The sequence below is a fragment of the Mastacembelus armatus genome, chromosome 17 (assembly GCF_900324485.2).
Source record: "Mastacembelus armatus chromosome 17, fMasArm1.2, whole genome shotgun sequence".
In the NCBI taxonomy this organism is placed as follows: Eukaryota; Metazoa; Chordata; class Actinopteri; order Synbranchiformes; family Mastacembelidae; genus Mastacembelus; species Mastacembelus armatus.
Window position 1 is genome coordinate 22,304,745 of NC_046649.1, and position 24,131 is coordinate 22,328,875.

The 24,131-nt window shown below is 42.2% G+C and overlaps 2 protein-coding genes across 4 annotated transcripts in view; one reads left to right on the plus strand and one right to left on the minus strand.

The window, feature by feature from the left end:
- The window catches only part of pitrm1 (pitrilysin metallopeptidase 1), a 15,193-nt gene extending 11,613 nt beyond the window's left edge, over nt 1–3,580 (plus strand). Inside the window, exon 28 of the mRNA XM_026313188.2 lies at nt 2,936–3,580. The gene's annotated coding sequence lies outside the window, so the exon portion shown is untranslated. The remainder of the gene's footprint in view (nt 1–2,935) is intronic.
- On the minus strand, nt 409–23,915 carry pfkpb (phosphofructokinase, platelet b). 3 transcript variants are annotated; one of them, XM_026313963.2, is made up of 23 exons: nt 23,686–23,915; nt 17,989–18,062; nt 16,175–16,252; nt 15,784–15,973; nt 15,499–15,664; nt 15,217–15,261; nt 15,004–15,112; nt 14,650–14,745; nt 14,220–14,312; nt 13,900–14,025; nt 13,434–13,498; nt 13,107–13,176; nt 11,386–11,532; nt 9,938–10,008; nt 9,505–9,592; nt 7,627–7,779; nt 5,492–5,644; nt 3,889–4,053; nt 3,261–3,322; nt 2,399–2,510; nt 2,065–2,164; nt 1,816–1,921; nt 409–1,303 (listed from the first exon to the last, which is right to left on the minus strand). In XM_026313963.2, the coding sequence occupies exons 1-23, from the start codon at nt 23,792–23,794 to the stop codon at nt 1,147–1,149; spliced, it is 2,535 nt and encodes an 844-aa protein (XP_026169748.1). In that variant the 5' UTR covers nt 23,795–23,915; the 3' UTR covers nt 409–1,146. The 3 variants fall into 3 exon arrangements, with proteins under 3 accessions (XP_026169748.1, XP_026169747.1, XP_026169746.1); XM_026313962.2 differs by lacking the exon at nt 7,627–7,779 and having other exon boundaries at nt 23,686–23,914; XM_026313961.1 differs by lacking the exon at nt 5,492–5,644 and having other exon boundaries at nt 23,686–23,779.
- Between the last annotated feature and the right edge of the window lie 216 nt (nt 23,916–24,131).

Sequence of the window (24,131 nt, forward strand, 5' to 3'; positions counted from 1 at the left end):
GGGAGGAAAACTATCAAATAGAGAGTAAAAAAACCAAAACAGTTTGAGCGTGATATAAAAATACATAGAGCTCTTCTTTCTGTGCTTCAGGGTTCACATTTGTGCTCACGAACAGTTAAAACATGCAGGTCTATAATTTTCACCCTAGTTTTGACATTGATGTAACACCATCCATCTCTGCTGCAGTACAGCGGAGGTGAAATCACCAGTAGCATGTTCTAAGAATCAGAGATGTCAGAACTAGCTGGAGTAACAGGGACTGTTGATTTGACCTCTCATAATGACAGATAATTCAAAACCTGAGCCATAAAACTAGACCTATCTGTATCCACTAGAGTGAGAAAGTATCAATCCTTTTAACCACAGTTCCTGTAAGAAGTTATACATGTAACACAAAACCATCTCCTCTAATTTTCCACACAATAAATGCTTTATTACTCTGGGACAGGACTCTGACATCACACTGCCATGAGGTTAATGTAGCGTACAGGTTGGGACATTCTCCACTTCACTGCCAAACTAAAGCAACAGCAGGACTTCAATCACAAATAACCACTAACAATGCCACACATAAACAGCAAAGACCACAACAACATGGTATAGCAGGTGACAGGACACACCGTCCTCAAGCCTCACTGAACCTCCTGTAGGTCACGTTTTCCTTCAGGTTTTCAAGCATTGTACAATCAAAATGGCAGTGTTGTTTTTTGTCAAGGTGGTAACAGAGAGTAAGTGATCCTCCTGACACAGACTTCCTCTTCCAGCAGCTTTTAGTGATTAATTTAATGAAGAGTTTCAAAGTGCTGCAGAAAATTAAATAACAGACTTAAAATGTAAAACTACTTTTCAAGACTAAAACTTAAATAACACAGTACAGAAAGAGGAGTGCATGTCTGAGTATATAATATCTTTGATTAGGGCTCTAGAAAATAGATGTTAGCACTTCTATCTTGTTGAAACTACATAAAAGAGCTCGGTTCCAAATGGCACCCTCCATTAAATTGGAGGGTTATCTAAAATACAGCAGATCCTTCTGAAGGTACGGTACAGTATAACTTTAACATTACCTCCTGTCTTTATAACCTTAATGTAACTGCAGTCAGTCATTGCATGAGAAGCTGTCACCGTTGGCGGCACGGCGGTGGCTCAGATGGCTGAAGAGCTGTTGCTGTCTTTGGGTTGGAAGCGCGTCACGTGTTCCAGCTGGCCCGAGTCGGACACGTCGTAGCTGGTCTTGTACTTGGCCAGGATTTTCATCAGTGGACGGAGCTTCAGCCACCACTGCTCCTTCGGGATCCTGTGGCTAAAAGGACAAACACAGGACAGATCTGTATATGAAACTGCACTTCATGACTAAAACGTCTACTGTCTGCAGAGAAACGTTTAGAAAGTTTCAACTGCAAGAATATTTTTTTTCTAATTGACATCTACAGATTAAACAGAAAACTACAAGGATGTTGTCATTTTCAAGGCAAATGCAAGTTTAGTCCAATACCTGCTGATATGGAAAACTACACTTACAGTCCAAAGTTTGGACACTTTCTCATTCATTTCAATGGGAATGTGTCCAAACTTTGGACCAGTGGTGTATATACATAGTGGTTGGAGAAAGTATTCTTCCTTCACTTTGTATATTTAAACAGTCACATTTTCTTAATAACCTGTAAGTAATATTATTTGCCTGTAGTTTTCTTGCCTGTTTATTACTGGACATTTCATCACTTTACATCTACAACACAAACTGTGCAGAAAGTGAAGTGAATACTTTCTAAAGCCACACTTCTAATGTTAGATAAAAACAGAATATTTTCTTACACGAAGTCCGTCTCATCCCGGAGCTCTGCCACAGGCTGAAAGACCAGAGCTCTGCGACGCATGCCCAACAGGCAGGCAGTGTCCTCCGAGTTAGCAAACACTCTCCCTGCAGCAAAGACAAGCACCAGCCTTCACATAAACGCACTGTATGCACACATGCAAGGACATAGTCCCTGATAAATCCAGAAAAACAGGGAACCACAAGAAAATCTAAAGTCATCAGTTGGAAGCAACAGACTTTGGGTTTACCTCCTTTAAAAGATTCCTTGAGTGTCCGTGTGATCCACTGCATGGCTTTAGCTGAGATTTTGGTCCCAAAGTTTCTGTCAAATGGGGACGGAGCTCCTCCCTTTGAAAGTAAACAAGATATTCTGTTTAAATACAATCAACCTGGTGGTGGTCAAACAAACTACTGAACAAGCATTTACAGTTCTTATTACAATCATTTTGGCCAAACAATAGGATCATCTCTTTTGTGGATTCCCTCATGTCCCAATTTCAGAACCATATGATTCAAAACATCATCATCTTTACGTCAACTAGTGAAAAGGAAGCTTTATGTGTGTATTTGTGTGTGTTCAACCTGCTGCATGTGCCCGAGGATGTTCTTCCTGCAGTCGAACACTCCCCGTCCCTCCTCGGAGTACAGCTGGTAGATGAAGTCAGTGGTGAAGTTCTCGTTGCTGTTCTCGTTTCTGAAACACACATTACAAGGAAACGGGTCAGTTCACTGAAAATAAAATAAAAAGGCAGTTACCTTGGGAACAACTTTCTAGCCAAGTAAATTGCTACTGGCTAGTTTTTTGTTTTGTTTTTTTAGTGCTGAGCATCATCACAAATGAGACAAAGCACATTCATGTCTCAAACAAATAAAACTGTACAAATGGACAAATATCACTAGAGTGCAGTGCGTCTGTGTGATTTGGGTGGACTAACCCTTTAAGCAGACTAAGTTGTGCTCTTTAGTGCCCTTGAACAGTCCACTGCAACCTGCATACACACTTATGATGCTTCATTATTTAACTGTGTCTTACAGAAATGAACCTATGCAAACCTCAGCAGAGACGCACAATGTCACCTAGCTGCTGTTCAAAATATTACGTCTGTCCTATTTCCACAGACACCAGTCCTGCTGGGAGCAACTTTTACAGTGTGATGGTGCAGTGGACTAAAATAACCACAACGGATGACCGGAGGTAACATCTGTAAGGTCGATCTGATGTCAAACATATTGGACCCAATACAAGATCAATTGGTTTGGTGTAATCCATTTAAAACACTTATTTACAGAAATAAACCATAGAATAAAAATTAGTACATAAATACTCAGTACTACACACACACACACACACACACACACACTAAACCCCACAGTGTGTGTAACAAGCCAATGCCACAGAAAGAACTGAGAAATGCAGCATTGAAAGCAGAAGAACCAGCCTCACCTGAGCACCAAACCTCTCTGGATGCTCGTCTTCATCTTCTCCGTCAGATGCTCCACGTTAGCCTGAAAACACAGAGCGAGGCTTCACGTCAAACCAGAGCGACTGCGACCTGCATGCAGCTCTCATCACTCCCCACAATGGAGAGGTGCAGGATGTTATCTGCAACACCGGGGGGCACGATTCCTGCTGCCTTACCCTTGTGATGCGGCCAAGTTGATTTAAAGCAACAGAAAGATTTTTCTCCTGATCGGCTCTGCAGTTTGTGCAACAGTTTCTCAGGAGAACTATTTTATCTTTTTCCAAACATGATGCTTTGTCTTTTTTCCCCTGATTTAAACACTTTGCAACATGTGTCACAAAACTGTTGGTAACTATTAGTGAGTTGAATAAAATAAATTCCAAGAAATTGAAAGAATTAAAAAGGTAAAAAAAAAAAAGTAAGGTTGTCATTTCTAAACTATAGAAGAGAGCCAATGTGAACTCTGGATCAGGAAAGGTTAACACAGTCTAGAGTAGATGGGGTTGATGGGTTCGTTTGAGCCAGGAGCAAAAGAAAATGCTGCGATTCAATTAAAGTTATGAAAAAAAAAAGAAGAAGGAAGCTAAAATAAAAAATTAATGTCCTGACCTGCAGGTCTCGGATGTCGAACGGCTCCTCATAGATGTAGACGGCATCTGCGCCTGCAGCCAGGCCGCCCACAGTGGCCAGGTAGCCACAGTAGCCCCCCATGGTCTCAATGATGAAAACTCGCCGCTTGGTGCCACTGGCTGACTGCTTGATGCGGTCACATGTCTGATTCACACATACACACACACATTATTTAAAAAGCAATATAGTAAATTTGCTGACCATGGATGACTGCAGCTGCAAACAACTAAAGCAGAGCTGAAGTGATCAGTCAGTTCTATTGCTCTATCAAAAATCAACAATTCTTAAAAAATAAAAATATATATATTTATATTTAGGTAAAACAACATTAACTGGATATAGTTTTTCATATTTGCTATTTTTCCATTTTCAATACATTAAAAATTGAAAAGTTACGTCTATAGAATAAAATCCAAACAGCCAAAGAACTGACAAAGATCAGCTGCAGCTTTGCTTTAACAGACCAAGTAGATCACTGACATGCAGCCATAGTTACTTTTCAGTCTGTGCTACAAGAACAGATCAAACATTCAGAGGTTCAGTGATGCACAGGTTGACTCCTTAATTCCAAATGATCCACATTGATTCCTAACAACACACTACAGTTTAAACTTATGCTGTGTTTAAGCTGTAGACTGTAAAAGGTAATGTTTGCATGAGAGGTCACATCAGTGCAGTATATTCAGGATTTAATGATTAATGATGTGAAATGTGTCTTGCATGCTGGAGCAGACCTGTGCATCTCTACTGAGTCTCTCTTCAACCCAGATGAGGGACATCTACCGCTGAACTGACACTTGTAATGTTCTTGGCAGAAGGCATCACCCATCTGGTCTCAGCATACACTTAAAGCAGAAGCTCTGACAAGCAGTTTCTAATCCAGACCTGACCACACGTCACAGTGATGCACAAACCGCATCACACAAAGTATCAGCAGGAAGAGAAGATACAGACTGTAGCAAACGAAACTCTCAAAAGCTCAGAAATCTGAGGTTAAGAATTTGTGCAGGAGAAGATGCATGTTAAACTTTGAGTCCTTTAAATGCACCAACTAAATATCACTACACCATGAGAGGAAACAGGTGGACTTCTCCTGCACGGAATATAAATCTGTTGCTCTGCATAATAAAAGAACTTCACGGTTTGTTCTACCCAAATGATATTTAGGAGAAAATCTGCTGTCAAATTGTCAAAATGTGGTAAATCTCCTTTTCACTGAATTTTTGTTTCATGTGAGAATTGTTTGCTGGTTTTCTTGCAGGGCTTAAAAAAAAAGAACTTACTAGTGATCTTTCACACACCAGCAGATTTGTCAGTTCATTAGCTGTGAATAAATTCTAAAAACGAGGAAGACACGAGTCGCCTTTTCCTAAATATCATTTGGTGAAGACAAAAGAATCAGTATATTCATCAATCCAGGCCTGAGATCCTAGAATTTCACATTAGTCATTAGCTTATTCTTCACTCTGGGGACGGTTTGCTGAGAAGTACCTTCTTCACACCAATAGTCACGACACGGCAGAATACCTGCAGCTGTGAACACTTTCCTGATTAGGTTTATGGTCTGTGGTTGGGCCCTTACCTCCACGATGGCGTTGAGGGACGTGTCAGCTCCGATACTGAGGTCGGTGCCGGGGACATTGTTACTAATGGTGGCAGGCAGCATGCACATCGGGACGCAAAACTCCTCGTAGTTGGCCCGGGCCTCGTACAGCTGCAGCAGAGACTCAAAGGCCTGATGGTGGTGGCCGTAATATGTGGTTAGACCACCAGGGGGAACACTACAGGTCTTGTGACTGTGTCAGTGTGTCCTTGTGTAGAGGACTAGAGTGTTTTTACAGGCTGCTTCATGGTGCACAGTGGCTCCCCTGGCTTGTGTCCTCTATTATGTCAGAAAGTGAGTACAGAGTACACCATAGTTTGCAGTTACTTGGAGGTTTTCCACAATATGTGCAGCATCAGACAACACTGGGCTTTAAAATGCCACAGTCAAACTCCAAAAACAAAGTCAAATTTTTCTCCAGATATTTAATTTTTTTCTTTTTTGTTTCAAACGTTTCCTGGAGCTGAGTCACTAAAACGTCTGGTACGTTCACAACAAATGAGGCCTCGGACTTGACAGTGTGACCCACTTACATTTGGACAGAGTCTATGGAGTTGAACTAAAACTATATCTGTGCCATGGAATAATCAGCTGTTTTACTTTATTTTGTCCAACTTAGTTCAAACGTTTCTAGTTGCTGAGAATAGTTGGTTAAATAGTTTATGTCTCACTCTTTCAGTGTTTTTTAACCTGAGCTGAGCCTGAAGATCTACTTGTCTATTCACCATAAACATTCAAGGACACAGGTAAAGGGAGTCTGAATTAAACTGTGACCATGAAGATGCAGCTCTGCATCCTGCAGTGTGTGTGTGTGTGTGTGTGTGTGTGTGTGTGTGTGTGCGTGCTGATGGCTGGCTCTCTCCGGGTGACGAGGGCTTTGGCTTCCCATTGGCTGACAAGATGGGATGGGGAGGAGTTTAGGGGTAGGGGAGGTTCACCCTTCCTGACATGTAATGGTGTTGACGCAACAAGATAAAGACAGAGGAGTGACTCCGAGTGATGTTTCCTTTTAAGTCCAAGAACTGAAGGGCTTCTCTCGTCTTTTTTTAAAGTCAGGAATGCAGCTGAATCAAAGGAAGACAAGAAGGTCTGGCCTGGTTCAAAAATACCAAGACTAACAAGTAGACAGCATTCGGTGATGCTGCATTTGTTCTTGCCTACCCAGCATGCAAATCTACTCTCCAAACGCACTGACACTGTCCTATTTGGATAAGACGGGGCAAGCAGAGCGTCGCTGCTGAGCTGAACCGGACTGTCATCCTGTTACTGGCTGTTCACTAAACACACACACACACACAGAAAAGGCAGCACCAACACACCAGGAGCACACACCAGAACCATGCTACAACATGTCACTGCATGCCCCAAACACTTACCTGGACCCTCCACTGATCAGCTCGCCTCCAGCAGCAACAATCAGCAACAAGGGTTTTCTCCAGTATGTGCAGATATTAGTTAGATATTAGTTCTTATTGTGCTGTTCTGCTAGTTTCTATATTTAGCTGCTTCAGGCTATGCCGTTGGCCTTTTTCCTAAGAATGCATTATTAGTCTGAATTGCTGTGTTTGAGTCTGTCTTCAAGCTTCTAATTTGTACTGCACCAACATCATTTACTGCCTTTATTATAGGGTTTGTTCATGTTAGAGCAGAAGACTTGTGCTTTTCAATGAGGTCTGTGAAAACCTGGTTTGGCTTGGAGAGTCAGGCTGTCTGTGTTTACACAGAAAATATTAAAGCCCACTGACACTTTGGAGCAGTGGCTGTTTCTGCTGTTCGTCCCTTTTGGAAACCAAAAAACTCCAGACTCCTCATGTAATATACCGTCAAATATCAGCCGCTACTATATCCACTTTTCTTTTTACCTAAGCACCATATTCTGACAAAATATCTTAAGATGTAGTTCGTATGTGGACTGTAGTATTACTACTAACTACTACTACTACAATATTTAGTCTATATCCCAAAATAACTGACCGTCCTTCCACCCTCTGATTGTTAATGCACGGATGCGAGCTGTGGATCAGCGAAGCCCCGAGCTCTGACAGGCTGGGTGGTGTGTGTGTGTAACGTCTGACTACAAACACATACACACACACTAACCCAGCCACACTTACATCAGTAATGGCATTCAGAGCAGTGTCTGAGCCAATGCTGAGGTCTGAACCAGGTATATTGTTGGAAACGGTGGCAGGGACCATAACCATGGGCACACAGAGTTCTTCATATTTCTCCCGCGCAGCTGATAGTTCCAGTAATCCCACGTAGGCCTGCAGCAGTGAGAGCCAGACTCTTACTGGTTGTTATTGAGGATGTAGAGACAAAGGGGGATGAGGAAGACGAGAGGAATGTAGGCAAGGTTGCGGGGGGAAAACAAACTGGCGGGAGGAGCTGAAGCAGTGGGTGAAGCCAGAACATTTAATATTAAAAATGGTGTAGCTGTGTCCAAATCCCACACTACATGTTAATGGCTGGTATTGTATGATAATGCTTACAGTGTTTACATCCTCTTCTTCTCCTTTGGGCTGCTCCCTTCAGGGGTCTCCACAGTCAATCATCAGCCTCCATTTAACCCTATCCTCTGTATCCTCCTCACCCACACCAACTATCCTCATGTCCTCCTTCACTACATCCAAGAACCTCCTCTTTGGTCTTCCTCTAGGCCTCCTTCCTGGCAGCTCTAACCTCAGCATCCTTTTACCAATGTATTCACTGTCCCTCCTCTGAACATGTCCAAACCATCTCAATCTGGCTTCCCTGGCTTTTTCTCCAAAACATCTAACATGAGCTCTTTTGTCACACATCACACCTGACACTTTCCTCCACCCGTTCCAACCTTAAAAGGGTCATTGTTGCATTAACTCTGAAGAAAAATCTGAAGAAAATGATTCAAAAGAAGTTCAAATGTTGTGTAAACCTGAGGGGAGAAGCAGATTTGATTAATAACTCTTAATAACTCATATGCAGTGATATGATCTAATGATATAGTATAGAAAATATCGATTAGTGAAGCTTTAACTACTGAAAGACAAGACATTCACCAACTGCTGCTTCAGGAAACCTCTCTACAGATTCAGCATCTATTTTCTGTTGTTCCACGAACTTCCCAGACTCCTCCACATCCTTTGTGCATTTAATTATAGGACAATGACTAAATATTAAGTTAATGCAGTTTGCAGACTGTTCGAACACACGGCAACATCTGTCTTGACATATGCAGCACTCTTCTGCACGTGGCGTGGAACGAGGACACAGCTTTGTTTATTTGCGGAATGAGAAAGACCGATATAAACTGGATGTGGGAGGAGCTTGTGGTGAAAAGGGGGTGTGGCATACAATGGGAGGGGCCAGGACACAGTCTTGGCCAGTGACACAAAGGTCTGGGAGGAGTGTACTGGTAGGAGAAGCCAAGGGGAGAGAGCCAGACCAATCACGAGGGATAGTGAGACACAGAGGAAGCAGACTTTGTAGCTTCACACAGGAAAATAAGGATGAAAAGTGTTTAGATTCTGACCAAAAAACTAGTTCAGTCTGTTTTATGATTCTGTCATCACAAGGTTCTTCTAAGCACCTTGGAAATAATTATCTATGAATAGACAATGACGAGCCTCTAACATTTAACTTTACTGTATTTTTAAATATAAAGAAGTCAAGACATGTTTAGCAAATTGAAATGGTCTTGTACATCTGTATGAAATGCAAATGTTAACAGTGACAAAACAAAATGCACAAAACAACATAATGATTGAAAAACACTGCAAAGAGAGAATGCTTAATAAAACTGTTTAACAGGTCCAAAAAATATTTAGAGTTATATTTCCAAAAATACTCACATATTCAGCTTTTATACAATTATCAGTAGCTTTTTGGAGTGAAACAAAAGTCAGAATAAAATATTTGAGGTTGAGCAAGAGTCTACAGTGGATGTACCTAAGTGATAAAACATGTTCAGAGATATAAAAGTGTTGGGACCTTTAATTGTCCAAGTTACGTACCTCAAATCCTCCAATGACGAGCAGAGCGTTGATGTTATGGATCTTCATCTGTTCAGCAATCTTATCCAGATGTTTGCCGGGAAGCGTTCTAGCAGACAGACAGAAAATGACTGAATACTTTGAGACATGTCAGGGTACAAATACCTTGACAAATCAGACAAATAAGTGATAAAATATCTGCCTCATTCAATGAACTTATTCAAAGTCAAGTAATTCAGCTCTTGTTGGAGCAAGACAAAGGTTTTCAAATCACTTCTCCGAGCATCCGTTACTTAATTGATTTTTAAAGACAGGAAAAGAGCAGATAATGTGCAGACAAAACAATAGATATAGATATACAGGATTAATTAACTAAAATACCTACAACACAATCAATTTAAATAAAATTACAATCAGATTACACATCCACACTTTTGTGGCTGCAGAAATGTACCTCTTCGTTCCCAGCAGTGAGCCTCCCTGGCCAGTCCAACCACCGACATCTCCCCATTTGATCTCCTTGATCTGTTAAGAGAGAAAATTTTATAATTATTGATTTTTTAAATTTTTATTTATTTTTGCTAAATCTAATGTTCTTTTTATGAGTTAAAACATGCAATTTGCAAAATGTTTCAGCAGCATCTAGTGGTGAGTTTACAGTCCCGTCAGCCATGGTGAAGCTCCCCTACCCCCTTTCCAGGTGTGAGGGAGGGCACAGTGGTCGTCACCTTTAAAACAAAACATGCTTCCCTGTCTAAAGCCAGTGTCTGGTTTGTCCGTTCTGGGCTACTGTAGAAACATGGCGGCACAACATGGCTGCCACTGTGAAAAGAGACCTGCTCCCTATGTAGATTAATATGGCTCATTCTATGATTGATTAAATGGTTTTAATGTAATATTTACATAAATTCACTGCAAATAAAATTCTGTTCAACTCTGCTGTAGGATGATGTCAAAATGTGGACAAATAAAACCACCTGCATGTTAGATTGTACTATGGAACTACTTCACTTTGTGCTTTCAGTGAACTGACCATTTAAATATGGAGTATATTTAAAGTACCTCAGTAAGGGCGTATGTCCTATCCACTTTCCTGTTATCTAGTTTCCACTCCTGTTGTCCTACTCTGTCAGTGTAGCTACATTTAACCAGCAGCCCTTCCTCATAATCAGTGTCCTATTTATTCGGGGTTTTATCCGGGATCATTGCTTCACTGTTCCATCGCTTCTAATCCTCCTACATGACAACTCGCCTCTGAGATTCATCACTTTTGACAGGCCACTCTGCAGAGCTGTACATGTATGTGTCTGTGCATGCATTTGTGGAAGGCAGAAAAAAAAAAAAAAAAGCAAACACTATGCATGTGTACACATGTTATAGCAGCTGTGGAGTAACTGGCTTAGAGTGATTCTCAGAGCACCACCACTTCCTGCTCCCTGCCACTGGGTCAGTCAAGTCACTGTGACCATTTCTCATATATTTACTGAAAATAATAAGTACTAGCAGGAGGTAAAAGTTTAATTTAGTTCTGGATCACTAGGGAATGTAAGAGTCAACAGAAATAACAGCATGCAGATACAACAAGTGAAGTAAACATAGCCAGAGCTATGGGTTAGGGTTCCCCCAGAGCTATGTGAAGAGCTGCAGTGTACTCAGGATGACTGCACTGTTTGTTTATGCTGAATAAAGCATCTCCTGCACTTCACTTCCCTCAATTCACTTTGTAAAGACAAGATCAGACTGGTACAGTGAGCCTCAACACAATTGGATTTTTGTTACTAACTTAGCAAAACATTGGAAGAGCTGACTGACTGAAACATGCATAATCAAAATCACAACACAGTTAAATATATTTTAAGAACTTTTTTACCAAATCATTATCTTTGTGAATTAAACTCTCACCTGTCCTTTGGAAAACCCCTCAAATCCATCACTGACTGCAAACATTTTATGGCCTTCAGTTATTCCCACTCGGACGGCGGAGCGCACAGCAGCGTTCATACCTGCTGCCGGTGCACCGACATTCAGCACCGCCACGTTAAAGGAGCTCTGTAGGTGGCAGAGAGAAGCCGTCATACAAACATAGTCTATTCAGAAATACACAAAATTATAGAGAGAGCAAAATTTGGCATTTGTATTATTTACAGCCATAAGTTCCAGCACCCCAAAGCTTTGTGGCATCTTGAAATACTGTCACATTTAAAGGTGTGAGTCTTATACCAGCGTAGAATCACAGCATGTGAGATACTTTTGTTTTCACATGATAGTTTATCAGCAACTTTTAGAGGCAGACAAGAGAAGCAGTGTTTCCTGTCGTATGAAGAAAATACTCCAGGAAACCCGCTGCACTTTTTAAAAACACAACAGCTTTTTAATTTACTAAAAATAATTAAAACAAAATCAGTTCTTCATGCCTTCTGGGGCTGTTGTCTGTCTCTGCTGCCTCATCATGACAACCATGTCTCATTAACTACTAGGAAGCCAGGCACGACTTTCCCTCTGAGCAGAACGGCAGCAGGCAAACATCACCTCACATGCAAGAAGCCACATGCTACTAAAAGACGCAGTCAAACAGCAGCTGCTTTCTCATGACAACCAGTGAAAACAGTCCGACATAAACCTCCACTTGATATGCAAAGTTTTCTTGCTATTCAGACTTGAATCATCCAAAGAAAATCTGAAATTGATACACAAACTTTCACTCTTCTTAGTTTGCATGTTCAGCAAAAGTCCATGTTGGGTGCACATGACCCCCCATTTGAATCAAAGCCTCATACACTCACAAATAGATGTGTCATTTTGGTGTGCAAAGCTGTGTTATGAGAAAGTGCTCATAGCAGTTTCCATAATCCACTGGGAACCATCTGGTTCACTGATTGATGGTAACACTAAAAAAAAAAAAAATAGTAATAATCACTGGGATGTGTAGTTTTTCTACAACACCATCATTAGTGTCTGTTGCATATTCACAACACGTTCAGAACTAAATCCATGGTCATACACGCTGAGCTGAGATGGTTTGATTCCCCAACCTGGAGCCTTGTATATCTACTTATCCCGTTTTAACAGAGAAAACATGGAGTCCGTCCAGTTCAAGTCATGAATAAGCAAAGACACTATCAGCCACAGTCTGTAAGGAGGCTACTTCACATTCGTCTGAAGCAGATCACAGCTGACAACTGTGATTTCCTTGACAGCAAGTCTACTCTACTTCTAAGCGGTTCCATGGACAAATAAACAATGACACACAGGAACGGAGAGTGAGCACGGACACTGTCATTTTGTGGCACCGTGTTATAATGGAAACACACTGGAGTTATAAATGTGCTGTACACCTGTGTGAAGCTTCAGCCTGTTCAGCTGCCACCTTATCACTCATCACATATATCAACCTATTCTTACAGCCCCCAACCCACTGAGTGCAGTCACACAAAAACAGACTCAGTTAGTGTCACAAAAAGACTGCAGCACCCACAATGCACCTGACCGGGAGGTACCTCATGTGCTAATATAAAAATCTCAGAAACACTGTTGGAAAGAGACATTAGAAGGATTACAATTGTTATAATCGTATTGATCTGATATAGTCATTGTTATGTATTGGTGACTCTAAGGGAACTTACATGTGGAAGTTCAGAATCAGCTTTCCTGTAGGAGAGGAGTCTGTAAGTGCTCAGGTTGTTTTCAAAGCTCCTGCAAATAACAGAGGAAAAACAGACCAACTCAGCCTTTAGAGCCAGTCCAGGATCAATGGAAACACTGTTCAACTGGAACACGCTGCCAAACAGACCGGAGAACAAGTGCTAACTGGAATTTGTGTGGTGAAAATCTTGTGAAGACATAACGCTACAGGATTTCTGGACAGGACAACTCTATCTAAGCATTTTATTCTCCACCTTGGACAAAACAGATTTCAGAAAACAAAGTAGTACACATAAAACCCAAAATACCTCCCACGCAGTCTGACTGCCTCTTCAAACCTCTTCTCATCCATGGCCTTCTGTACTTCCTGGGTCTGATGACAAAACATGAACAATAATCAACATCCATGTTAAAAATCAGCAACAACATTCCTGCCATACTTACTGCATCATAGGGGACATTATGTGACTCATTATCAGAGAATAACTGGACTACATGTAGCTAAAAAAGTGAAATATTGTGCAGTTAAATGTAAACTGAGATGTACATATATATACATATGTCTAAATAATATAAATGTCTCTGCATGTTTTGAAAACATAGAATGGTCTGATTCCCACTGGTATAGACAAAATCTGTGCACGGTGACACTGCAAATTACTTTTTCACTATACAGGAAAAGGTCATGGCTAATTTTTAGTGGACTCAACACTTGGAGCTGCATGACACACACACACACACACACACACACTCTTACCATTTGCACACACTCACCATTTGCACACACTCCATAAGTGGCAGCCGAACAGCCTGGTTGCCAACCAGAGACACGACACAGGCTGGCGTGCTGGCAGAGGCCTCCAGTAAAGCCAGCACCGCCTCCACGCCCATACGACTGGCCTGCAGGAGTCAAAGGTCATTTAAGGGTCATGCTGAAAAGGTTATAGACAAATGTGGAGCAGCAGAACGTCTGCAGTGTCAGTTATCAACCACGATACTTTCTAGACTTGAAACAGGGGAGAAAGTGGATGAACTTTTGACTTGCCTACCAATTCTTCATCTCACACCCTCTTATCAGTGATACTGTGACTTACCAGGATCCTGTCAAAGGCAGAGGGCGTCCCACCTCTCTGCACATGGCCCAAGATGGTGACCCTGGTGTCAAAACCCAGGCAGCGGACAACCAGCTGGGTGTGGGAAGTGAGCAGGAGAAGAAACAACAAAAGATAGGAACAGTTACTAAAGGAAATGTGCACAGTTAACTTAAACCTACTGTACATTATTACAGCCAATGACGTTACAGTGCAATGAAGTATTTTACTTAATAAAAACAAAAATTATATAAAACAAACTTCAGAAATAAAAAGTAATAAGCATCAGAAACACAGAAGGAGAAATCACACAAAACATCTGTCATGTAATAGTGAGTACATAAGGTGCATGCAAAAATAAAAATAAGGGACAGGACACTGTCTAAATCTAAATCTATGTTAATGAAGCACCAGACTTTTCCAACTTACTTACCTCCTTGATATAATCAGGAGTTATAGGCTTGTTGTGGTGATCTATGGCACCCTCAGCTACAATAATAATGTTCAGCCTTTTCTTATCAGCACGGTTCTATAGGGACAGAAAAGAAAAAAGCATTAAAAGCATTTAAAAGTGACAGAAAAGCCCCAGACCAAAAACTGATAAACCTTCATGTGTTTAAAGAACGCCAAGAGATTTTTACATTAAAGTCGACTGTCTCTCAGGCCTCCTTCTGGATTACACACAGTGTTTAGAAAATTGATTAATGGTGCGGCGACTGGTGTGTATTTACATTTTTTAAACTGGAAACTAATTTAAAACTAGTGAAAGAGTGTTTGTGCGTGTTACCTCAGACAGTTTCTGACACATATTATCCTCCCAACCATCTTCAGGAGGCATTTCTGGGATAAAAACCCAGTCTGCCCCACATGCCAGGGCGCTGACCATGGCCAGGTACCTGCACACACATTTAAGTAACAGATAAACGGGGTGTCGGCAGTAGTATATATGTATGATGGATGTATTTTTGTTTCTCTGTAGGCTCTAACACAAAGCGCCTACCCGCAGTGCCTGCCCATGACCTCCAACACAAATGTCCTCTGGTGGCTGGAAAGACAATACAAACAAAAGAAATGAAACACACAAAGAAGAGCACGTATTGGTGAAACACACTCAAACCATCACTGTGAAGTTGACCATGTCTTTAAAAAGGCTTGACTGATAGCTACACATGAATGTACCTGTAAAACACACCACATTCACTGGCTTGTCCAGCCTCTTTGCATTTTTTTTGTCAGATCTTTTCTTTCTAGACTTTCTCACTCATCAGGATTTTTCTTTCACCTCTGAGCAGTCGTCATGATGGCGTCCACCACCTCAATGATCCGGTGCAGGGCCGAGTCGGTGCCGATAGTCATGTCAGTGCCGCAGAAGTCGTTGTCAATAGAGCCGACCATGCCGACGATGTGCAGCTCCGAGTTACTGCGGACTGCCTCCTTACTGATCAGACCTGAAACACAACATGAGACGCATTTCATTTAGAACAACTAAGAGATTCTGACAGAAAAGAACTAGACCATCCAGGCTCTTGTTCATTTTAACTAACTTCTATCCAATGTCAACACTCACCTTTCTGCAGGAGCTCATCCAGCAGGCTGCTCCACTCCTCTCTGAACAGGTTGGCTCCAGTCAAGCTGCCGTCTCCACCAATTACACACAGGTTTGTGATGCCGCGCTCCACTAGGTTGTGTGCAGCTTTCAGGCGACCCTCGTGGGTACGAAACTCCTTACAGCGGGCGCTGCCAATGACGGTGCCACCCTGCAGGAAATACATTTTATAACCTGGAATCACATGATTCTCTCCCTAAACGACTCCTGGATCATCATGTGACACATCATGTCTTATAAAGACTTTCTCTTTAAAACAAAAAATGTTGCACTGGGTGTTTTTAGGGCAACATGGCTCCTTATGATGCTGCTTGTTGACTATGACAGTGACACAGGACAGTCACTGACTTACCACTTGCAGCATGCTGGAGACACTTTCCCATGATGCCTCTTCAATGTTGTCTCCACCGTCCACCATCCCTTGGTAGCCCTGAGAGGAGAAACAAATACATGAAGTACTCCATTCTTCCGGAAACGTGTTGAATTAAAAAGTTCTGCATGCAAACAGAGGGAGCTGGCTGTAGATAGAGCTAACGGGGTTTTAAAGAAAGGAGGTTAGGTTATGGTTATGGTTAAGGTAAGTTTCCAGGAAATGAATGTAACTCACTGCACTGTCCCATTAACCAACAGAAACACGTCTGTGTGTGTGTGAGTTATATTTTTCACCACCTGTTGGATTATTGTGTCTATAGTATTGTTCACTGCCTGAAACTAATACTTCTACTGTGTACCAACCTGCTACAACGTGCTCTGTGATCTTTCACATTAAAAAACACTCAAACTTTCATACACATGTAAATGCAAATTCTGTGTGTTTAGGCTCCTTTGTCTTACCCGACAGCTAAGTTTCTTAGTGAAAACACCTAAACATGCTGCTCAAAGTTAACACAACAGCTATGTTGCTTTAAAGTTTGAAAATGTTTCAGAGAAGGAAACCTTGAGTCTTCAGGTTTTATTTAAATAAAAATCTTAGACATCTAATTAAATATAGCCCATGGCTTTCTAACGTCAATATGCTTGGTTTGGAAAGACTACATTATTAATAAGTACCTCAGTGTAACTTGATCAGCAAGGCGGGCTGCATGCTCCTCAGTGGAAATGGGGGGGTAGTCCGATTCCTGTCTTTTTGAAAGCTAGTGGTTTAAGTGATCATGTTAATGTGTTATTGTAGGTTTGGATTCAACATGAGCAAGAGGAAGGCAGGAGCGACCCAGACTGCTATGCATATGTGCTGTAAACCTGTAAACCGTGATAATAAGTCAATAAGTAAAATAAGATAAAAGCAGCTTCAGCTGTAAATACGTCCACCGCTCCACTATTTTTAGATGCTACGTTATCTATGCTGAGCACATTTACCAGCCAAAATAAAGGCATCATGGCACCCGCTCAGCTGTCGTCACGCAGCCCTGCGGTTATTCGAGACTGACGGGAAACACTGAAGGATGAAGTCGGCCCCTGATAATCCAATTATATTCACACTGAGACTAGATCGCATTTAAACATTCAAACACCCATTATGATTAAGCCACTGGTAACTATCATACTGTCTGTGTTCTACTGTACACACATACCACTGTAAATGTTTGCCTTGCAGCCAGCATGCTGTAAATGTGGGAGTTTAAATAGTTTCAGCAATGAGCAGGAAGTACTTTTCCCCTCTGGGGACAGTGGGGAAAAAAAGATGTTGCTGATTTGTGGCCAGCAGAAGCACAACATGGACTCCCTGTGAGATTTCAACATTCACATCCAGATCTAAAAGTCATCAGAGAGCCTCTGAAATCTCTTTAGGACAATGTGTATGTGAGTCTATGCAGATCAATCTATAGGTGTCTGCCAATATGTTTGCCTTCTCCAGGCAAAATGACCATAGATGATTCTCTGTGACTGGTAAATGTGTCAACACGCAGCCCGTGTGCTGGAGGAACCATCCTTCTGACTCTACAGGTTATTACAGGTTAGATTATTTCTCTTACTGTGGGTTTGCAAGCATGCATGACTCTGCAGCCAAATGCAGCGTAACATCCTGGGCTTTTGTCCTGTTGCTGCTCTCAGACACAATAACAGCCCAATAACAAAGACACGTCAGTACTAATGTGGCTCACTGTCTAAGGTCACAGAGACTGCAGACTTCCTGAGGCCACGTCTGGAGCCTGAGTCACGTCTCACCTCGTGGATGAAGTAGACCTTCGCTCCCACGTAGATGCCCATTCGGACGACGGCCCGGACTGCTGCGTTCATACCTGGGAGTGGAGAGGAGAGGCTTTCTCAGTAAACGCTGTTGCATGTTGTTTTTGACCTGATATCCACAGTATGAACTAAGAATGCAACACATCATATGAGCAAACAGGATTTTAATGATTAACAGTAATCATTATTAAAGCTGGAAGTCTAAGCACAGATCTGAGTTTGTGGAGAGTTTAGCTTTGAAGTGACAACACAAGAAGACTGTTCTTACAAGGACACAATATTTATGTGTATCCAACCGTCAGGACCACCTGGGGTGTTTGCTACACATTCAAAGAAATATATCAGAAAAATATCTGAAAAAGCTGCTTCTGTGGATTTAAATGGCCCCGGGCAGATACTGCACATCTACATTCACATCTACAGCCAAACTCCTGTAAAATGAGACCGTAAAGACCAGGCCACAGGTTTTTCTGTCACTTTCTTATATCTAATGTGTTATTTAAGAAGCTATAAGAGCATAGAATGAAAAAAAACAGAAACAAAACAGCATGAAGAAGGAGTGGCAGCAGCAGAAGTGCCCCTCAGGATATTCTGCCAAAACACTAAAGTGTCTGTCGGACCACTTAGTGAAATTAGAAACAGGACGCTGTAAATCTGAGTCTGTGCTCCTCACACCGATTGAATAGTTTTACATAAGCAGACAAAGACAAACTCCATCTGAACAATTAAAAGAAGCTTCAGGTTACAAACTACATGTAGATAAAGCAGCCCTGAAACTTTAATGACCATAATGGAGATACTGGGAATAGAAGCCCTTAATTAAAAAAAAAAAAAAAACAGTTACCAAATTACACAATGGACGAGCCTTTATATGGAAGCTCCCTGTCATGTGGCCCCAAAAAGGGGGGAGAGATTATTCAGGTCATACTGTCACCCCACTGCCTCAGTGTGGGTGAGAGTGCAGGCAAAGCTACAGGGCCATTAAGTGGGCACCCTCTCAATAATGGTGTGTGTTGAGCTGGGCCACAACACAGAGAAGGCTCAATAGTGTGCCTGCACCCACCCCCAAACCAAACCAGCCCAGCCTGGCCTTAGAGCAACTAAAGAAAGAGAAAACAGAAACTAACCTAACCATTGCTGCTGGCTTGGACAGTCCACTGGGCAGTCAAAAAACCAAACTTTTAGCAGTAAGCTAAAGCAGTGTTGGTCTACAGACCTTCCTCATGTCATATTATTAGGACTATGCTAGTAGCAAGCTAACCAGAAAGCCACGGATCAGTAAATACCAGCTTGGACATTCTGCTCAGCAGCAGAACAAACCAATGTAGAAGCAGAAACTACCCTAACAGGCCTCAGGTCTGTACTGTGGCCCCCAAACACTGCTAGCACCCAAACACTGCTAGCACCCAAACACTGCTAGCACCCAAACATTGGTAGCACCAAACACTGCTAGCACCCAAACACTGCTAGCACCAAACACTGCTAGCACCCAAACATTGGTAGCACCAAACACTGCTAGCACCCAAACATTGGTAGCACCAAACACTGCTAGCACCCAAACATTGGTAGCACCAAACACTGCTAGCACCCAAACACTGCTAGCACCCAAACATTGGTAGCACCAAACACTGCTAGCACCCAAACACTGCTAGCACCCAAACATTGGTAGCACCAAACACTGCTAGCACCCAAACATTGGTAGCACCCAAACACTGCTAGCACCCAAACACTGCTAGCACCCAAACACTGGTAGCACCAAACACTGCTAGCACCCAAACACTGGGTGCTAGCAGTGTTTGGTGCTACCAAACACTGGTAGCACCCAAACACTGCTAGCACCCAAACACTGCTAGCACCCAAACACTGCTAGCACCCAAACACTGCTAGCACCCAAACACTGGTAGCACCCAAACACTGCTAGCACCCAAACACTGGTAGCACCCAAACATTGGTAGCACCAAACACTGCTAGCACCCAAACACTGCTAGCACCCAAACACTGCTAGCACCCAAACACTGCTAGCACCCAAACACTGCTAGCACCCAAACACTGGTAGCACCAAACACTGCTAGCACCCAAACACTGGTAGCACCAAACACTGCTAGCACCCAAACACTGCTAGCACCCAAACACTGCTAGCACCCAAACACTGCTAGCACCCAAACATTGGTAGCACCCAAACATTGGTAGCACCAAACACTGCTAGCACCCAAACATTACAACACATGCTAGCCCTAAGATTGGTGCCAAACACCACACATTGGTAGTACTAGGAGTAGAGACAGTCCTCTCAACAACCAGACCTCACCTGTCCTTGCCTCCACTGACACATTTCCTTCTCTTCCAGAGCCATTCACAGAAGCCATCTACACTGTCGGCCATATTTGTTATTGGCTGGTTTAGGCTCCGCCCATTTATACCCAGTTCACCCAGCAGAGAAAAGACTGACTTTCCAACAAACCCTCTACACCTAACTTCCACTGGTCGGACCTTAACCTTAACCACTCTGCTCTGCCTCCATAGCTAGACTTGTATATTAGAGCTTTTTACCCCCAAATGCTGTTTCTACAGTGTCTTCCCAGGGAACTGTAAGTTCCACTAAATACACAACCCTCTGTGTTTCTGACCAAAGCACAGGATCTGGACTTAGATTGGGACTGACCTCCTGAGGCACTGACTTCCTAAATCTACCCTCAGTCTTTCCTGCCTTTAGCTGCCTTAACTTATGTCCGTTCAAAGTTTCCTTCCTTTTTCACCCTCCCAAACAACCAAGATCCCTCCTTGACTGTTCTCATCCTTATGGTTCACTTCTAGGTGTTTACTTTCATTGGCTGCTCGTAGACACTTCCACACTTGGTTATGTCTCCAGGTGTTTCGCCCTTGAGTCAGGCTTGTTTTACACCATGAGACGATGGGTCACTGTGTTCAGCTGCCCCTGAACACAAAGGACACTTTGGGTCCTCACCTACTCATTTATTTAGATTTTGAGGAGATGGCAGTACATCATGGGTTGCACCAACATAAATCTAATCCTACTTGTTTCCGTGTCCCACACATCTCTCCAATCTAATTTCCTTTTCTACACTTTCCCAGTTCATCCACTGTCCCTGCTGTGCCTGAGAAACTGCCTTTGCACAACTACCAACTACCTTCCTGTCTCCTCATCTCCTCAGCAACCATCTTTCTCTGGTCAGCTGCTGATTTCCTCAGAGTAACCTGCAATGTATTTAGACCAAGTCCACAACGACCTGTACTGTAAAATACCCCTGACTAAGACCAGCCTGAGCCTGCAAAACTCCCCCCTTTGTTGGTCCTGTGCTCCTCACTGCTACATCTATGACAGTCATCCCCAGTCTAACCTTAGGACATTTAAACTCATCTGTTAAACATGTTATACGAGCTCACGTGATGTTACCAAACCAAATTAGGACTTTTACAGGGTAGCAGGTCTGTTAGGTCTTTCTGAGCCCAGTCTTGATTGATGTGACTATTCCTTGGACAACAATGTGCATTAGACACTGCAGAGGCAGTCAATTACAGCTCCATTGCATTCGCCAGATTTTAAATATAAAAAAAGCTTGTTTGCAGAGAGTCGGTCTGGTTTAGTTTATGCCGTTTATTCATTATTGTATTTCTAAAAAAGGTTTACGACCTGCAAGGGACTGTACGCCAACGAATGCTGATGGGATGAGCCGGTGCTGCTTAGCAACCAGGATGATGCTGATTGGTTCTGAAGCTTTAGAAAAACCAAAGAAGCTGTAACCTCTGTGTGAAGGTCAGAGGTCAGGATTTCTTTTTTATCCTGTTACAGAAAATAACATCTATAAGATTTAACGTCTGGATACTGATGTTAAATAAAACTTTTTACATCTACTTTTCTATTCGCAGGACAAAAATTCACAAAAAAAAGACAAAACTAAACAAAATGCGTAGAAAAAAAAAGAGCCAGTTTTGAAGGAGCCATAGAAATGAGGTCAGCGGTAATGCATGAGTGACCCGGTGTTTCACAGTTTGGGTTTAATCTCAGCTGCTGCCAGACAGAAAATATGTTTTTACTGCACATATTATTGCTACAGAGGCAATATACCCAAAACAGGCTGATCTGCTCTGATCTGCTGCAGTGAGGCTGACACACAACGTCAATACCAGCCTATGCTGTGTCCTATATAAGGTGCTGAAAGCCAATAATAGCAGAGGTCAACCTTTTCACTGTATGTACAGATGCCAGAGCCACAGCTGCTTATTTTGGATGTGTGAAACTAAAAACACATATTCTGGTTAATCCTGAGAACATTACTGCACTATACAAAAATACTATAAAGTTTAAAGTTTAATAGGATCTGGGCACCAGACACACATGGTTTTACATGATTATTATTATTATTATTATAATGAAGTTAACATAATGCCAACATCGCCTTTAAAGTATAATATTTTAGTAAATTTCCACTCAGTTCCTGTTTCCCTTACTTCAGCATATTACACATTTCTGCGTACTGGCTGCTCCTCACGTAGGCTGCACAACCTTACGTGACAGGGTGAGTAAAGTGGCATAAGGACAAATAGAGTCCGCCTTCAAAATTAAAGCGCAGCAAGGCACACTACCCTCGTGGCATTTATTGTGAAAGGCCGAATAGGAAATGTGTTTTGCTGTTTCTGACTTGACACTGGTCCTCTCACGACTCATCTTCTGTAATGCAAGACACGTGTTTCTCCCTTTTTTTTTAAACCCGGGACAAGTTCATTTAATCTCTATTAGTTATTCTGCCTTAAAAAACAAACTATTTCCGGACAAAATAAACATATTACTCCGATTGAAGTAATATTGAGCTATATTATTAATTAGGACAATTAACACATCCGCATTCCTAAAGCCTCTATAGACTACATCACACCCCCCTCCCCCCAAAAGCTGAATACCCACTAAATCAGTACCATGTCTATTTAAAGTCCAATTAAGCAGGAAACGCCTGTAGTCGGTTTACTCCCGGTTTGAATCCTATAATAATTGACTGTGCAGCCATCAGAGCCCAGGTAATAAACACATAATAACCAGAATATATCTTACATTGGGATTGCGCAATCACCTGTTGATATTAGAGCTTGTTTATGAATTATTCAAAAACATCTTATTGGACTGATATTTTATCAGGCCTGGGTCATCGCTATGGACCCATATGATGCAGCGATCCGTTAGAAATACCGCAGCATCCCGGTCCAAACGTGACAGGAGCCCCTGCTGCCGCTGCCGTAAAGACGCGTTAAGCGAAAATCAATAATGAGGCAGAGTCAAATATTGATTATTGATATTAAAATGTTATTATTATTAAATATTATTACAAACTTCACATTTTCTCAATGAATCGTAGCAGTTTTAAACCGCACCTTAACTGCCTTGCGCAACAGAAATCTACTGTAACGTAAAGAGTCCATTATCGGACAGGACTGCGGCTGTACATCCATTATCGGACAAGTCTCAGTCTAAGGTGAATAATGTATTATCGATTTACATTAGAAGGTATTAGGAAAAATCCAACACGGATCCTTGTACCAACACGAAATGCTCAACACATTTTACGAACAGAGACAGTGCGTAAAAACGCAGTGTCTGATGACTAAACTGGATTAACGCTGGGTGGACTGTCCGATAATGGAACTCAGGCTACCTAACGTTACCTTGGGCATCTCCTCCGCTGGTCAGCACCGCGATGGATTTACCGGCGCCGGACAGATTCTCGAAAAATTTCTTGGTGTCCTGTCGCTTCGGTGCCGCCGCTGCAGCCATGTCGGTCCCGGTCCAAAAGCACCAAGATGCACAGGTGGAAGAGCCGAGGACTGTGGGTATCTGAGGCAGGAGGGCAGAAACTGTAGTAAGACTGCAGTGGGTACCACCCTCCTTCCTCACTAACTAACCCCCTCCCCTTACCGAGGATGGTAGATTGAGAAAGATGACCCACTCAAGGAAGGACAGAGCATAAGGGAGATGGACGCAAGATTCAATTAATAAAATGATATCAAATTAATATTTAGGATTCATTTTTTTAATAGGTCTATTTGAATTTCAATGTGCCATTAATTCCCACTTTGTATTGTCTCATCTCATTTTAACTCATTAAACACAT

Excerpts from the sequence above, each read along its gene's own strand:
- pfkpb (XM_026313963.2), bottom strand. The coding sequence starts at position 23,794 with ATGGCTGCAGCGGCGGCACCGAAGCGACAGGACACCAAGAAATTTTTC. Across the intron at positions 10,009-11,385 it reads AGGGGTTTTCCAAAGGACAG|ATCAAGGAGATCAAATGGGG; the intron begins GTGAGAGTTTAA and ends CTCTCTTAACAG. Across the intron at positions 1,922-2,064 it reads CAAGGAATCTTTTAAAGGAG|GGAGAGTGTTTGCTAACTCG; the intron begins GTAAACCCAAAG and ends TCTTTGCTGCAG.